The 16,435-nt window shown below is 38.2% G+C and overlaps 1 protein-coding gene across 5 annotated transcripts in view; it reads left to right on the top strand.

Moving 5' to 3' along the window:
* LOC149278375 (peripheral plasma membrane protein CASK-like) overlaps positions 1-16,435 on the top strand; it is a 140,850-nt gene that overhangs the window by 81,981 nt on the left and 42,434 nt on the right. For all 5 annotated transcript variants that reach the window (XM_089502052.1, XM_089502050.1, XM_089502051.1 and 2 more), the window contains 3 exons: positions 1-43; positions 8,014-8,091; positions 10,961-11,041. The exon at positions 1-43 is cut by the window's left edge and continues 79 nt beyond it. In XM_089502052.1, coding sequence (XP_089358178.1) covers positions 1-43; positions 8,014-8,091; positions 10,961-11,041 — 202 coding nt within the window. The remainder of the gene's footprint in view (positions 44-8,013; positions 8,092-10,960; positions 11,042-16,435) is intronic.

Here is a 16,435-nt window from a genome sequence, read left to right as displayed (position 1 = left end):
ACATAGTGTTTTTCAGGATCAGCACTTGCACACGCTACTAGACGTAAGTTTTATTGGGTCTGGGCATTAGAATAATGTAAACATGACGTTGATAGTTTTCTTACTATGTTTGGAGCCAAGTACACATGCGGTAAACCCATCATTATGCTGTTCAAATACCACATGTCCACTATGTAACTCTCCACAACAAATAGTCCATTTGTTTCTGAAAGCATGCAAATCGTATTGGGATCTGAATATCTGTGTGCGTTGTAATTTTTTTTTATTTGCCACATAACTTTTTTTTAAAGCAGGCATTTTGTATAATTCAGAAAAATAAATTTTTCTGATGTGCCGACAGATGTATTGTGTTTTCATTCTCCTAAATTAAAGATCTGGTATTATTTTCTTGTTCATTTATTTATGTGCAAAATTATTACTTTGGATATCTTTGTTGGTTCCAAGGTATACTGATTTTTATATAATAAAACAAATGTAATGTTCTTTAAATAAAATAATAATTTTTATTTATAATACTCTTTATACAGCTTTATAAGAATCTCCTAACAGAAAAAACCTAACCCTGGGTATTAGTGACATAGTTAAATGTTTTGTTTTCTAAAACCCAGGCAAAGCTAAAAGGTTGTAACAAAAACCTTTTTGGCATAATTTGGGGATTTTGATGGGTTTGTACTTATGTTTCTGAGAGGCAACCCCCCAGCCCTACCAAAACTGCAGATAGAGGGAATTTTATGTAAAAAAAATAAATAAATAAATAAAATAAATATATATATATATACTGTAAGTCATGTACAGTATTAGACTTAATTGAGCACTCCCGTTACACAATGGTTAATTGTGAATGAGACTGTCGTCTAATATCCACCTTGAATACCGTTGTTCATTATTTGGATTGTTAAACATGCCGTTTTGTACATGGTTGTTTTCCATGTTTGATTTCCTCCACTCTGAACATAGACGCATACTTTTCATCAAACTGGTTCCCCGCACTCCTTCCTGCATGACTCAATATGTGACAATCATGTGATTCAGAGAGGGTACAGCAAATTGCACAAGGTACCGTCTTTGTGTGTACAGACTGTCACTATTCAAATGTAGAGTCTGCAAATCCTGGGCAAATAGTCTAAAAAATAAAAATGAGAACTAACTTTGTCTGAATAAGCATCTTTATGCTTGACCGCATTTCTAAAATTGTTTAGAATAGTGTTTAAATGCACCTGTCATCCTACAGATGGCAAGATCTCATTGGTCCTGTTACCGTGTGATTGTTGTTACTATACATAATGTTTTTTTCTTACATTTTGGTTAGTTTTTATTTCGTTTTTAATATCATATGAATACAATCTTGTCATATGGAAACAATTTGCTTTCGTATGCAGCTGAAGCAAAAGTAACACAAATATCCATAACGTTTAAGCTGTGGCAAAAGGAGTAGATCGTAGCAGGCCGGAGCGTAGCTTTCTTCAACATGTTCCACCTATCCTTGTCTGTAATCGTAAAGCTTTACACACATAGACACAATGTTTCCCTCTTAGTGGTAGATACTTAGTTAGAACTCAACATTAAATGAACCCATACTAAAAAGGAATATAAGAGCGGGGAAAAAAGAAAAGGGGGGGTTGGAAGAATAGAGGTAGTTAATATGTATTTTTATGCATAGTTATAAATTCTTATAAAAAGCCGATGTGTCGCTACTCTGTTCTTTCTCCAGAGTGTGCGAAAAAACGATGACCACGGACCATCCGGTCTACCTGGTTCCCAGTGCAGTAAGATTTAAACTGTAATGTTTCCAGTCTTAATCTCGCTGCCAGCAATTATCACTATTGCTATTACTTGACAACATTCCATTAGGAATAGATTCCTTATTCCATGGGTATACCTAGAGAACTTGGCACCTGCGGATCCTGTATGTGACACCCCCCCCCACAAAAATTTATGTTGGCAGGGTCTACACCACCCTCCCCTCGGAGTGGCACCCGGGACGGAGCTACTGCCTTATTCAAAAAATAAAGCTTGATATGTTTCTACATACAATCTATATATACAGTTAACCTTCTGTATTTGATAAGCAGGTATGCAAATATGAAGTATATGTATATTGTGCTTATATTTTTACTTTAATACCATGTAAAATAAGTTGGAAAGGGTTGGAGAACGCCATATCTACAATTCAAAGTAACAAAATATTGTAAGTTGATATGTGAACTAATATTAATGTGTTATGGAGTTCAGTCATTAATAAGAAAACTGTTCCCAGCAAGGTTATAACCGGCTTTTGACCCTAGTATGCGTTATCTCCAGAGGGTTTCACTGTGCAACTGCAGTAGTGCTGTGCAAGATGCCGCTGCTGGTGTAGCTGCATGCGAATGCCTTGTTTCTGGGCACTTTGCATCCTTCTTGATGGATTAAAGACTTGGGCCTGTTTGTTTATTGATAGTATTGCTTTTTTCAAACTGATTTCAAGTTTTATATTGCTGACACCCAAAAAATTGTTTTTGGGCTTTTTATTTTTTTTTTTTTATCTTATTTTGGCTTGATACCGTATTTGGTAAAATCCACATTGAATTGTTTGAGTCGGTGTGAATTCAGATTAATAGATGCTGGATTCAGTAATGAGATATTTTAGGGTATATAGCTTTTTTGTATATAATTTAGTGTATTGTGTTAATTCTTAGTGTGTTAAAGTGAAGCACTATACACAGTTCTGTACAACATGATTAGCAAACTTATGTGTTTAATGTAGTGGGTTGTTTTTTTTTTGCTTTATTTTATTGCTTTAAATTATTTAAAAATCTTTCTATACTGCTCTAAAACAGCAATCTTTCTATTTGTGATCCTTTAAGTTTTCTCTCTGTATATGAAAGGAAAATGTAATTATTCCCTTCAGTGAGATTTTTGCAAACATAAAAGCTATTTTTGTCTTGAACAAAGGCTTTTTTCAAAGATACAGTAAGTCCCTAATCACACATAAAATGCTGGCTTTCTGTTGCAGCAGGTACCAAAGGTGTTCACAAAGATGTACTACTGCAGAATTAGGTAAATATATAACTACTGTAGTTGAGGTTGATTTTTAATGACTTTTTGGGGGGTTTCTGTTGTGAAACCAACAGGAGATTTGTACCAGCTGTGCCATTAGACTTACTGTCACATTGCTTATTTGAAGGTAGCTGTCCATATTTTCTCTAACTTCCCAATAATGCCTTTGCAGTCCATACGTGAGACGTGGAACTTGGCCAAAGGTCCATATTTTCTGTGGCCATCCATATGTGGCAGCCATGTTTATAGCTTTAGATGTGAATGTAGTTCTGCCACCAGTATGCAGCACAGAAGCAGAATTACATATTGGTTTACAGTGTCTGAATAAGAACACTAAACGGCTATCCAGCCTCCTTAACACTCTTTGTTGTGTCATCGGTTTTCAGTAACGCATTTCTTGCTTCCCCCACACACAGCATTTACATAATAAGCAGACTAAACTATAGATCCATAACATCAAAATATCTATCTGTGCAGTCACTTATCTTGTATGTTAGTTTCTGAGGCTACAATCGAAAAGTTTCATCCACACTGAGCTAATAAAGCTACATTATGTGCTTCGGTTTACTCTGCTTTTTGAGGAGAATTGGAAATGTAAATTTTAATAAATTTCTCCCTCACTCATCTATTCACACAATGTTTTGTGTAATACATGACCGCATAGTCCAGCTTCCTCATCTCACATGCTCCAGACATGCTCTGAAACCGCCTTGGCATTTGGAACAGACACTGGTGGTAACGAAATATCTCCATCTGTCTGTATATCAAACATTATTCAAAACACAAATCTCAGAGGTCAAACGTCTTATATGTGATGGTTTTATGTGAAATGTTACATTGCGGAGTCTACCTTCTTAAAAGGTGTTGACTGGGATCAGAGTCACTCTGGTGGACATATCCCCTTTAATGCATATGATGAGTAGTGCTTTTACAAATGCATTGGGGGGGGGTTCTGCAAAAGCTCTTCATAGGCATTAGGACCTTTCCTTCTTTGGTGAGGCTACCAGGGGCATAACACCATCTCTTTTTAGAACAATCTGGTGGTGGGCACTTTTTTTTCTTTTAATGACCCAGTGACCATTAAACATATAGATTCATACTAACTGACATATGTAAATGTCAAATGTGAATTCTCTTCCATCACCTCTATAAGTAGCCTCGTGTAGGCCTCGTGTGTGTTTTACCAAAGGAAATTGTGGGATGCTGTTGGTTTAGTACATTTACTGCATGGCAAATGTAAAATTATTTTTTGATTATTAATTTTAAGAAACTTGAAGAGTAACCAAAACTGCATTTTGTTTTGTAAATATACATTAATTTTTCCAAGATATGCCCACAAAAAAAAGCAAAATGTGACAAGTTCACTTGTCATGGACCAAAGCAGCACTCACTTTGAATGGAAATGCGGAATAAAATTACACCGTTCAACCTCTACCTGGACGTCTTCATAGCTGACGGTAGAAGATGTAAAACATCTCAGAAGTTAACATGTGTTTAACTCACATGCCAATTGCTCTGGTTAATGTTTCAGTTTTTAAGTAATATACCCAAATCTGCCAACTATAGGGAGTTTTAATTTGCTATAATCTACATGTGTTTTTGCAAGTCACATCACTTAGTATAGTAATTCGGTTTACTGCTACAGCAACCTAAACCTGCTTTGGTATTTAACACGATGCTAACAACAAGTTCTGGCTTTATTGTCACTAGCAAAAGATTTAATGCTTTTGTGTGTGGGAGGGAAGAACATAAATGGGAATGATTACTGCTGAAGGTCATTACCAGCTGCCATTATAACAAGAATTGGTGCACTGACACTTGCTATTACACACCTCATAAAATAAACTTAAGTAATCGGCCTTGGCATTCTGCATTCTCAGCTTCTGAATATACATTATCTGGTAAAATACTTTGAAAGTAATGCCAGATCCGTTAACAAAAGAAAAAGTATCTTAATACACTTCTGTATACTAAATAAACACATTTAAAGAGGTTTACAAATATGCAAGATATATGTTGAAAACACCTGCTTTGTGTATACTAAGGTCTCTCGTGGCCATCTTTGTCTAATTGTACCTGGGGTAATCTTCTCCCTATGCTGTGCCAGCGGCTGCTGAGAGCTAGACTAGGACATCATATACATCTGTAGTCAACGTGGCTACAAAGGAGCAACCACTTGTGGAGAGCTCTGTGCCGGCAGTTGCATCAACCTCTAGGCTATGGTAGCTGTTAAAGGAGCCAAGGCACAGCCACGTTGTCTTGGTCTTCTCACTTAAGTTGCCATTGTCAACTGGTTCAGGTAGCCATGGACTTCGGGACAGAATACTAGTCTATCACGTGTTACATGTTGATGTTGGAATCCATAAGGTTACATTTCAACTGAAAATCTGGGGAAAGATAGAAATAAACTTGGTGGGAAAGAAAATGCACAAGCTACTAGTAGTATTAATAAGCACCCTTGGTTTGTTTAAAACCATGACGGCCTACCTTTTAAGTAAGTTTTTCTTTCTCTCTCACTGATCCCTTGAAAATGAATGCCCCTTTAAAATAGTGATATCATCACAACGTGCAGTTTTAGTGGCAAGGCTGTTTTAGAACCGTTTTTGTGGAATTCTTGTGGATCCTGCTTAATTTCAAAATGAATGGTGCATGTGCTTGCAGCTCAACACCTTTGCATAAATCATACCTACTATAGAATGACACATGGACAGGCTGTCACAGGTAACTTAATAGTATCCATCATTTTTTTTCCTCAAACTCTTTTGTGATTGATTTGTGTTTAAAGCCAAATGTTTCTGCACCTTTGGAAACAAAGCCAAGACATTTATGTAAAAGGGGCTGACTTGGGTCTGAAACCTAAAAATAAATCTGCCTCGTGATCTGTTTACTGCCACTGGAATCTGTTTTCGACTAAGACGTGAAATATCTAATGGAACCTGGTTCAGTTTGTCGTGAAGACAAGATCTCATCAGCTATGCACCTGTTAGTTTCAACTACCCGTGAAGGCGCACATTTGCAGAATGCTATATTGTTTATACACAGAAGAAACAATTTCTGAATATTGCACATTGGTTGCAGCTGAAGCAAAGAAGCATTGAAAAATCTTTCACTGGTCAGCAAGACTTTTATATGTATTCTGTGTTTTTACTTTATGTATGCACATGCTGTGTGGGGTATGAGCTGTAAAGGGTAAAGACCATGAGCAATGCTTTAAAATAATTCAAAGCTTTTTTGCATTGTTGCAAACATTAAGAATAGAAATAGTGTGTGTGTGTGTGTGTGTGTTTTCAAAATCCTCTATAACCAGTAATAAATCTGTGCCTTAATTGCATTTTGTGCATTACATCTAACAATTACATCGGCTTAGTAGTCTTTAATTTGTTGATCTTTGGAAGTTCATTTGCAATTGTGGATTCAATTTAATGGGGGGTTTTTTTATGGGTTTTCCCACTCCTCAACTATTTTTATTTTGTTTGCTTGTTGGGATCCGTTTTACATGGAATTTGAGGGACCGTTTAGTCCCTGAACCCCTACTATGGAAGAATGAATATTAAAGTATTCTTTCTAACATGAAAAATATAAACCACTTATCTGACAGTTTGCAGCCATGGTACTAAATCTTCTGTGTTCCTCCATGGTTTGAAATGTATTGCCACTGATTGGCTGCTTAAGTTGTCAATCAGTGGCATTAAAGTATTTACAGTACTTACAATGAAAAGAGTCCATGAAGCATTCAGAGTCACATACTAAAAGCGAACAGTTCCAGAATTAAATGAGAAGCATAGAGTAATACCTAAAATGGCTTTGTATTCCAAAATATAACTTTAAATAGTTTTATTCAAAAAAACTGTTGAAGCTGGGATATTTCTGTCACTGATTGACAGTGTAAGCAGCCAATAAGTGTCAGAAAAGCTTTCCCATTGAAATCAATAGGATAACCTCACACATGGACACTGGGGGGGTCAAAACGAACCCCTCCATTCAGGAGACAGCTCTGGGTCTGAAAGGATTTAAGTTATTGATCTCATGTATTTGCAAAACAGACCATTTTATCAAATCTATTAAAATGCATATGATGGCTGTAGTAGTGTCCCTTTAAATATATTTAATTGCATGGAAATTGGGGCAAACATTCTTTAGTTATCGGCTCCTCCCCATAGTTGCCTCTACTGAAAAGGATGCGTTCATATGTACAGTTCTTACACACGCTCAGTAGCATTTCCCTTCACTGACTGTAATGGGAGCTACTGATTATGTGTTGAAAGTATGTATGTCAACAAATCCCAAAATACAGTTTCCGTCTTTTTGTTCATATTTGTGTAAATCTAGTAATTTTAAATGTAGTACGTGGTACATTTTTGAGGCTTTCTTGTTCCTCCGTTAATGTGAATACAAATGTTTTGTTTAGAATCTTAACTGCTTAAACAGTTTTTAATAAACAATTTAAAGTTGTATTTTGGAATGCAAATCCATTTTAAGTATTACACTATGCTTCTCATTTAATTCTGGAACTGTTCCCTTTTATTACGTGGCTCAGAATGCTTTTATGCTTGGACTCTTATCATACTCTATTAACCACATACATAACTAAATTCAGTTCTGGTTGTAGTTCATAAATGGTAATAGAGAAAGCTGTTGAGGTTTAATCTTACGTCCCCACATTCCTTTCAGGAAAGAGTCAGCCTGCCAAAGCTTAATTAGGGATTTTCATCACTTCCTCAAGACAACTATTACAGCAGGAAACTTTCTGGAAGTTAACTCCATTAGAAAAGAACTTCATTTGTTCCCATACACTGCTTAGTGGCTTTACTTCCCACAAAGGAACAAAAAAAAGGACTGGTTGTTCTGCAAGGATTGCTTGTGAAGAACTCCCAGTGGAAGCAAGAATGCATTGGCACTAAGCATGCTAGCTAAATACTAATGCTGCTAGTCTGAGAGCTGTTCTTGATTACATTATTCTTGTCATTTGATTTTCAGCTTTATGACAAAATTAATACGAAGTCTTCACCGCAAATCAGGAATCCTCCTAGTGATGCTGTACAGAGAGCCAAAGAGGTAATTAGCTTTTTTGCTTTGTTCCCTTTATTTAATTCTCTTCATGTCTTTGTTTCCAATCAGTAAATCAGAGCGTGACTTTGGTCTTTTGGAAATGTAAATACTCAGAATTGACGAAATGGGAGAGCGAAAATGGAAAATCTTATTAACATTGAAGAGCTACTGTCATGTTAGCTGAAATGTTGCATATAAAAGAGATCATCCGTAATAAATGGCTCTATTATTCACCTGTAATCGGACATACTCTGCCTAGGCTAAAAATATTCACATGCTTCTAGAAAGGTGTTGGAGGTGACAGTTTTGCACTGTAGCCTATAGCTTGACATAGCTCTCTTAGTCCGGTAGTGTAGATAAAAGTAGAAAAAAGTATTGCTGTATGGAATACTTTTTTTTCTTATTATTGGACTAACATTCCATTAGCTGTTCATTGTTCATTATGGGATGATCTCTTTTATATGTAACCTTTTTTTTTTTTTTTTTTTTAAACATAAACATGTTTATCGTGAATGTGTGTGTGTGTGTAAAGGAATACAGTACTGTACAAAAGTTTTAGGTAGGTGTGAAAAAAAGCTACAATGTAAGAATAATTTCATAAATAGACATGTTAATAGCTTGTTTTTATCATTTAACAAAATGCAAATTGAAAGAACACGGGAAAATGTAAATCAAATCAATATTTGGTGTGACCACCCTTTGTATTCAATACAGCAACAAGTTAAACTTGCGCAAAGTAAGGTGCTACTGGTAATCTGTTTAATATGTAGGTTGATACACAAACAGTAACTGAAATATAAACAGCTGTGTAGGAGGAATAAAACTGGCTGAGGAACAGCCAAACTCATTAAACTGTCTCCAGCAACCTCACCTTGTTAGTGTCAAAAGTCATGTACCTCGGCAAGACTGAGCACAGCAACAAGACACAAGGCAGTTATACTGCATCAGCAAGGTCTCTCTTAGGCAGCAATTTCAAGGCATAGAGAGGTTTCCAGATGTTCTGTCCAGGCTATTTTGCAAAAGCACAAAGAACCATGCAATGTTGAGGACCGTAGACGTAGTTGTCGGCCAAGAAAACAGCAGCAGATGACACATCACACTTCCTTTTGCAATCGGAAGGTGTCTAGCAGTGCATATGCATTGGCAGAAAACAGTAGGACCCTGGTACACCTATCTACTGATGGGAGAAGTCTGATCAGGGGTTATCAAGACTTGTGGCCAAAAAAATTAACTATTCACGAAAACACAGAAACCAGGATGTAGAAAAATGCTCTGGGCTGATGAGTTAGCTGTAGTGGAAGGCAGTTTGTTCTCCAAAGGGCTGGTGAGTGGAGCATGGTGGAGATTCTTTGCACATCTGGGGCCTAAACATACAGCCAAAGTCATTATGAACCATCTTCAGCGTAAAGGATTCCTGGAAGTGATCGTATGGCCCCCACAGAGCCTTGATCTCAACATCATGAAGAGAGTAGAGCAACTGAGTGCAAGTGAACCTAGAAGAATTGATGCTGTTTTGAAGGCAAAGGCTGGTCACACCAAATATTGATGTGATTTAGATTTCTGTTCACTCACTTTGTATTTTGTTAAAAGATAAAAATTAACATGTCTATTTTTAAACCATTCTTGCTTCGTACAGCATTTTTTCTTACCTGGCTAAAACATCTGGATAGTACTATATATGTGAGCGTGTTTGGTCACTATTCGCAATAAATGTATGTATGTTTAAAAAAAAAAAAAAAAAAATGTTGCATATAAGTTTAAATGTTCAGCTTTCGTGTAAATACTCAGGTTAGTTACGCTCAGATGACTGGTATGCATTGCAGTGTTACGGTTTGTTGATTGGATTGCTTTCATTAGTTTATTCCTGGTAAGTGACCAATTTGTAGCACAACAACATATGTTTGGATTGAGTGCAGATAAATAATTTACTGAAGGTTGTGCTAGGTCAACATATACATTAAATATAATGGAACAATAATAATATTCTGTGCGACCATTCCAACCACAGTTTTTTAATAACCATGCAAATATAATATATGCAGTGGTTTAAACATTTACACATACATTACAATAACTGCATACAGAAAGATTTGTTGTAGAAATATCTTGCATATTTTAACCCGCGTGGATAGTCGCAAACGTGTATAGATTAAAACAGGAAGTGTATATGTCTGTGTGTTCTCGTTTGGAAAAACGTACATCCAGTGGGAGACGAGCAGGATAGAGTTTCCATCCTCCGCTGACCTCATACTCTTTGCTAGTCTAAGGTTTCATTAACACACCGTATGATAGAAGCTTCACTAATATACCAGAATATAAGAAGTATACTTGATCAAACCAATAAAAAAAAGTTAACATTTGGTAGTTCTTCAGAAACTATATGATGCTGATTGTTGTTCTTAGGTAGAACATTGCTTAGACCTCTGAGTCTTTTTGCTGTATTCAAGCATTAGATCTTTCATAGTTGCATCACAACAGTCTGTTCTTTTAAAAGTGTGTACACGGCAAGCCTAGTGTGGTTCGTGTTACAGACCATGTGGCTGAATGATAGTATTGTACTCCTACACTAAGTACACCTTTGATAAATGTAGATTTGGCCCTCCCTTCCATTCATGAGTAAATTACTACCAGTGCACTGCTGCCTTCTACTTCCTGAGTACTGTTTACGGCAGCCCCAAATGAACGCTTTCCATATGGAAGGAATGGCTGTATACATGGCAGTCCTTTCAGTTTGTGCTCTTCATCGATATTTATTGCAACAAAACATCCTCTCTGAATTTAGTGACTGCTTAATCCTTGGTTATCCTGCACAAGCATAATCTCTTTGTAGATAATAAGTAACTCCTAGTGACCTTTGTACCTCTTGCCATTGTAGGTTTTGGAAGAAATATCATGTTACACAGAAAACAATGATGCAAAGGAACTAAAACGTATTCTAACGCAACCTCATTTCATGGTAAGAAAGCACTACTTTTATTATTTATTGATTTATGTAGTGCAGTTATACTCCACGGAACTGTACATAGGGGATTTTTACTTTAGTCATTTCAGTCTGCTTAGGACATACCAGTACATCCTTAAAATGCGCCCATTAGGAGGTGCCGGTACATCCTGACTTAGTTGCCGTGCCACGGGCATCAAAGAAAAAGTGGGGAGAAAACAAACAAAATGGAAAATAATAAAATAAAAAGGAAAAAAAAATCTAAAAATATGCCCCTTAGGCCTTCCACTATAAAAGTTTAATTAAAAAAAAAAATCACTACCCCAAACCCCTTACACCAATAGTATTAAAAATATCCAATATCACATAATATGTAAATATGTATTTGGCTCTCTTAAACATAAAAAAATATGTATATGGGGTTTTTTTTTCTATTTAGGTATAAGGTTTTTATATATATTATCACTGTATTTGTATTAATATGGTTTTAAAGGAAGCCCTTACTTCTCCTAAACAAAGATGTATAATTTGTGTGGGTTCATCAAATATGGAAAAGGGGAATCAAAGTTTAACAAACATATGGTAAAAACGACAAACGTTTTGCTCCTTATTTTGATTATTTAAAAAACGGCCCTGAAGGGGTTAATAAATGTACCAATTTACAACTTACATCTGCACTTTTACGTTGCACAAGAGGTAAACTTAGATAACTTTTTCTGTATTATTTACTTAATGTAAACTCTTACAAACGTACCAGTGAAAGCTACAAAACAGTTTATGATGTGTTTCTGGTACTGAATGCGTGAAATATTTTGGAACGTTTCAATTCTTTCTACATTTACTGTATATTTATAAAAGCCTTTGCCCAGATACTTTATTCGTATTGGTTAATATTTGTCAGATTGGATCAGAAATGGTACTCTGTCATGGAGTCCCGGGGCTGTTTTTACTGTCATGAGAGTTCACTCCGCACTTTATTATGTATGCATAACATTACATGCATAGATGACTTGTAAGTATAGCACGACTTGTAATTGGATTTTTTTAATTCTTCATGAAGACTGGTTACAAATATTTATGGTTATTTAAAGCTATAGACGCAGAGGATTAATTGTGCTTCACATAGGTCAGTCTTTGCATCAGGCTTCACGTGTGGTTTCCACTGGCGCCTTCACTATACAGTCTGATAGGAAAAGTAATCATTTTACCAATTAACCTATTACTGACCACAGTCCTTCCTCTGTGATAGGAGCAGAGGCATTGTAAGCTTGTGAGGCCCTTTTTACCCAGTATATCCATTATGTCTTAGTCTGTCTATTGTAGTTTTGTCATATCATTTGAGCGTATGTTATAAGAAGCGCTGTGAAAATTGTTGGCGTTTATATAAATAAAACAAGGTAATTACCATGGAGAGAAGAGACTGGGGTGTAATTTGGACTGGTACACGATTGCTTTTTTTTTTATAAATGATTTGCAAAATTGCCATGATAAGGGTATACCGTGCAAACGTCTTCATTTCCTTTAAGCCTCGAAAACAGCAGTATTTGTGGTAGAATTGCATGTAAGATTATTTATCTCTATTAGTTTCCAGTTGCTACAACACTCACAAGCGTGTCGCTACCTTACCAGTTTGTAGTTTCCTGTAACACTAATCAGACTGCAGTGCCTTGGAGCGGCAAGATCACCCCATGTATAGAAATGTGTTTCACCGTGGTGTACGTACCCTATATAGCCCCTACATTGTACTCAAACATAATATGAAGTTTCGGAGCATTACCTCTTCTATCCAGAGCCGCACAGCCTACGAGGCACCTTCACTGGCTGCCTAGGCCCAGGGCACTTGGAAAGTACAACCACAAACCCTTTCTCCTTATTTCACTAGAAGAAAAAAAAACAGAGAGAAAAGAACTTAACTTGGGTGCCAAAATTAAACACTCGGATTATTCATGTAACCACATATGTTAGATGTGTGTCTCTGTGTACTACCCAGTTGTCATGGAGTTATAACTCATGCTTTTATGATCAGTGAGCCATTTGGGTACCATGTAGCACATTTCTACATCTTCTGATGTATATGGTTTATGGTATCAAAATGTTTTTGCCATTGTTTGCACATTGTGACGACGTCTTAATAAGGACATTTTAATATTTCCCTTTAATAGCTATGTTTTTCTTTAGTTTATGGTATATTTTCTTGCGCGTATTGGTACAACGTTATGCTCAGTGGTTTCCAGTCCAGCTGCTGGGTGTATTTGCTTAATCAAAGGACAAGAAAATAGTGGTTTGCGAACACATCCAGCTCTGGGTCTTGATCTTAGATAAGGGAATTGTTAAGGGTTTTTATTTCAGAAAAAAAAAAAACAGAGGAAGAAGCCTTAAACCACTCACAGGCCTTCAGACAAGGAACACAAAATGCACCATGCAGACTACAGTTTCTATTGATTCTGCATCCTGTATCCAACGAATGCCGTTAAGTACGTATTACCTCATTGCTGGGGAATAGAAGCACTAAGAGGCTGTAAAACTGGTGAATCATTACTTTTCCTGAAGTTTGTTCTGCTGTATGTGTCACATAGTGATGGATTATATATCTGCCAAATAAATGCCAGTTTAAGATATTAAGAAAAAGGGGTCTGACTCCTAGATATTCATAGATATTTTGGAAAATGATTAACTAGTTGGATGCAGTCTCTTAACTTAGGATAAGTTTGCTTTTTAACACAATGTTTAGTTTGCTTACATGATCAAATTGGTGTTTTAAAGTCTAAATATCTAATACAGAACAAGCCATATGTTAATAGGCGAGTGTGTAAAATATTTGTGTCTGTTTATTTGAAGATAAGCTAACCAGGAGGAAACTCCCTGTATTAATAGATATTGACAACGGAAACTGCACTTTTGTATGGGAAGGAAAGCTGATTGATTTATGGAAGCAATTAGACTAATGGGTTTTTTCAATTTAGTCCGGGTAATTTAAAAAAAAAAAAAAAGTCTGATGGGAAATAAGTAATATTACTTTTGTAATACATCTGTTCTTTTTTGGTATAACTTTTTTTTCCCCCGTTTGGTAACTTTAAAAAACATTAATACATGGCCTTTTTTTGTAAGTTGCTTATGATTGCAAATCAACTCAACAGGGGATAAGGGTGCCTTAAAGATCCGTTATTCTTCCCAAATTCTTCATTTTGTAATTTGATGCGCTAAATAAATCCCAAGGGAGGAAGAAGAGATTTGTTTTGACTAGGGCTGCAACAACTAATCGATAATAATCGATAATGAAAATCGTTGCCAACGAATTTCATTATCGATTAGTTGAATCGATTTTTATCGATTATTAAATGAGGGTTTTTTTCAGAGCAAACGCTCTGAAAAATACCCCTCATTATATAAACCGTTTAGTCTGACTCACAGCAGCAGCTCCTACTTACCAGCCCCTCCCTGTAATCACTGTGACAACTGGCCCCGCCCCCTTCCTTCTCCCAGAAGGCCAGAACCACATGGCTGTGACACTCATCTAACTGCAAGTATAAAATTAATATTTGGGCTGCTGAAGGTTAGGGAAGGTGGGAATTAATTTAGGGGCAGTTATGGTTAATGGGGTGTTTAGGGTTAATTTAGGGGCAGTTATGGTTAATAGAGTGTTTAGGGTTAATTTAGGGGCAGCTATGGTTAATAGGGTGTTTAGGGTTAATTTAGGGGCAGCTATGGTTAATGGTGTGTTTAGGGTTAATTTAGGAGCAGCTGTGGTTAATGGGGTGTTTGGGGTTAATTTGAGGCAGTTTTGGTTAATGGTATGTTTACGGTTAATTTAGGGGCTGTTGTGGTTCATGGGGTCTTTAGGGTTAATTTAGGGGATGCTGTGATTGATGCGGTCTTTAGGGTTAATTTAGGGGATGCTGTGGTTGATGGGGTCTTTAGGGTTAATTTAGGGGCAGTTATGGTTAATGGGGTGTTTAGGGTTAATTTAATGATGAGGACTGAGGGTTAATTTTATTAATTTATTAAAGTTAACTTAAGGTGCAGTTAGAGATAAAGGGGGGCAAACTAAGGGGAATCTAAATCCTGGGGGCAGTGAAGATTAACCCAGTACTTATTTATAAAAGTATGGTCTGTGACTCTATGAGGGGACTATGAGATATCTGGGGGGTATAAGGCATATGTGGGGAGGACGGAGTGACATATCTGGGGGTATAAGGCATATAGGGTATATAAGGCATATGTGGGGAGGGCAGTGTGGCATGTCTGGGGAGGACAGAGTGGTGTATCAGGGTGTATAAGGCAGATCTGGGGCCACAGTGGCATATCTGGGGGTAGAGTGGAGTGGCTTATGTGGGGAGGGCAGTGTGGCATGTCTGGGGAGGATGGAGTGGTGTATCGGGGTATAAGGTATCAGGCACAGTGGCATATGTGGGAGGCAGCGTGGAGTGGTATATGTGGGAGGCAGCGTGGAGTGGTATATGTGGGAGGCAGCGTGGAGTGGTATATGTGGGAGGCAGCGTGGAGTGGCATATGTGGGAGGCAGCGTGGAGTGGCATATGTGGGAGGCAGCGTGGAGTGGCATGTGGGAGGCAGCGTGGAGTGGCATATGTGCGAGGCAGCGTGGAGTGGAATATGTGGGAGGCAGCGTGGAATGGTATATGTGGGAGGCAGCATGGAGTGGAATATGTGGGAGGCAGCGTGGAGTGACATGTGGGAGGCAGCGTGGAGTGGCATATGTGGGAGGCAGCGTGGAGTGGTATATGTGGGAGGCAGCGTGGAGTGGCATATGTGGGAGGCAGCGTGGAGTGGCATATGTGGGAGGCAGCGTGGAGTGGCATATGTGGGAGGCAGCGTGGAGTGGCATATGTGGGAGGCAGCGTGGAGTGGCATATGTGGGAGGCAGCGTGGAGTGGCATATGTGGGAGGCAGCGTGGAGTGGCATATGTGGGAGGCAGCGTGGAGTGGCATATGTGGGAGGCAGCGTGGAGTGGCATATGTGGGAGGCAGCGTGGAGTGGCATATGTGGGAGGCAGCGTGGAGTGGCATATGTGGGAGGCAGCGTGGAGTGGCATATGTGGGAGGCAGCGTGGAGTGGCATATGTGGGAGGCAGCGTGGAGTGGCATATGTGGGAGGCAGCGTGGAGTGGCATATGTGGGAGGCAGCGTGGAGTGGCATATGTGGGAGGCAGCGTGGAGTGGCATATGTGGGAGGCAGCGTGGAGTGGCATATGTGGGAGGCAGCGTGGAGTGGAATATGTGGGAGGCAGCGTGGAGTGGAATATGTGGGAGGCAGCGTGGAGTGGCATATGTGGGAGGCAGCGTGGAGTGGCATATGTGGGAGGCAGCGTGGAGTGGCATATGTGGGAGGCAGCGTGGAGTGGAATATGTGGGAGGCAGCGTGGAGTGGAATATGTGGGAGGCAGCGTGGAG

Source organism: Sceloporus occidentalis, unplaced genomic scaffold (assembly GCF_023333645.1).
Source record: "Sceloporus occidentalis isolate IW3139 unplaced genomic scaffold, rSceOcc1.0.p SCAF_192, whole genome shotgun sequence".
NCBI lineage: Eukaryota > Metazoa > Chordata > Lepidosauria > Squamata > Phrynosomatidae > Sceloporus > Sceloporus occidentalis.
Note: the sequence above shows the minus strand (reverse complement) of the source record. Positions and strands in the feature narration are given on the sequence as shown.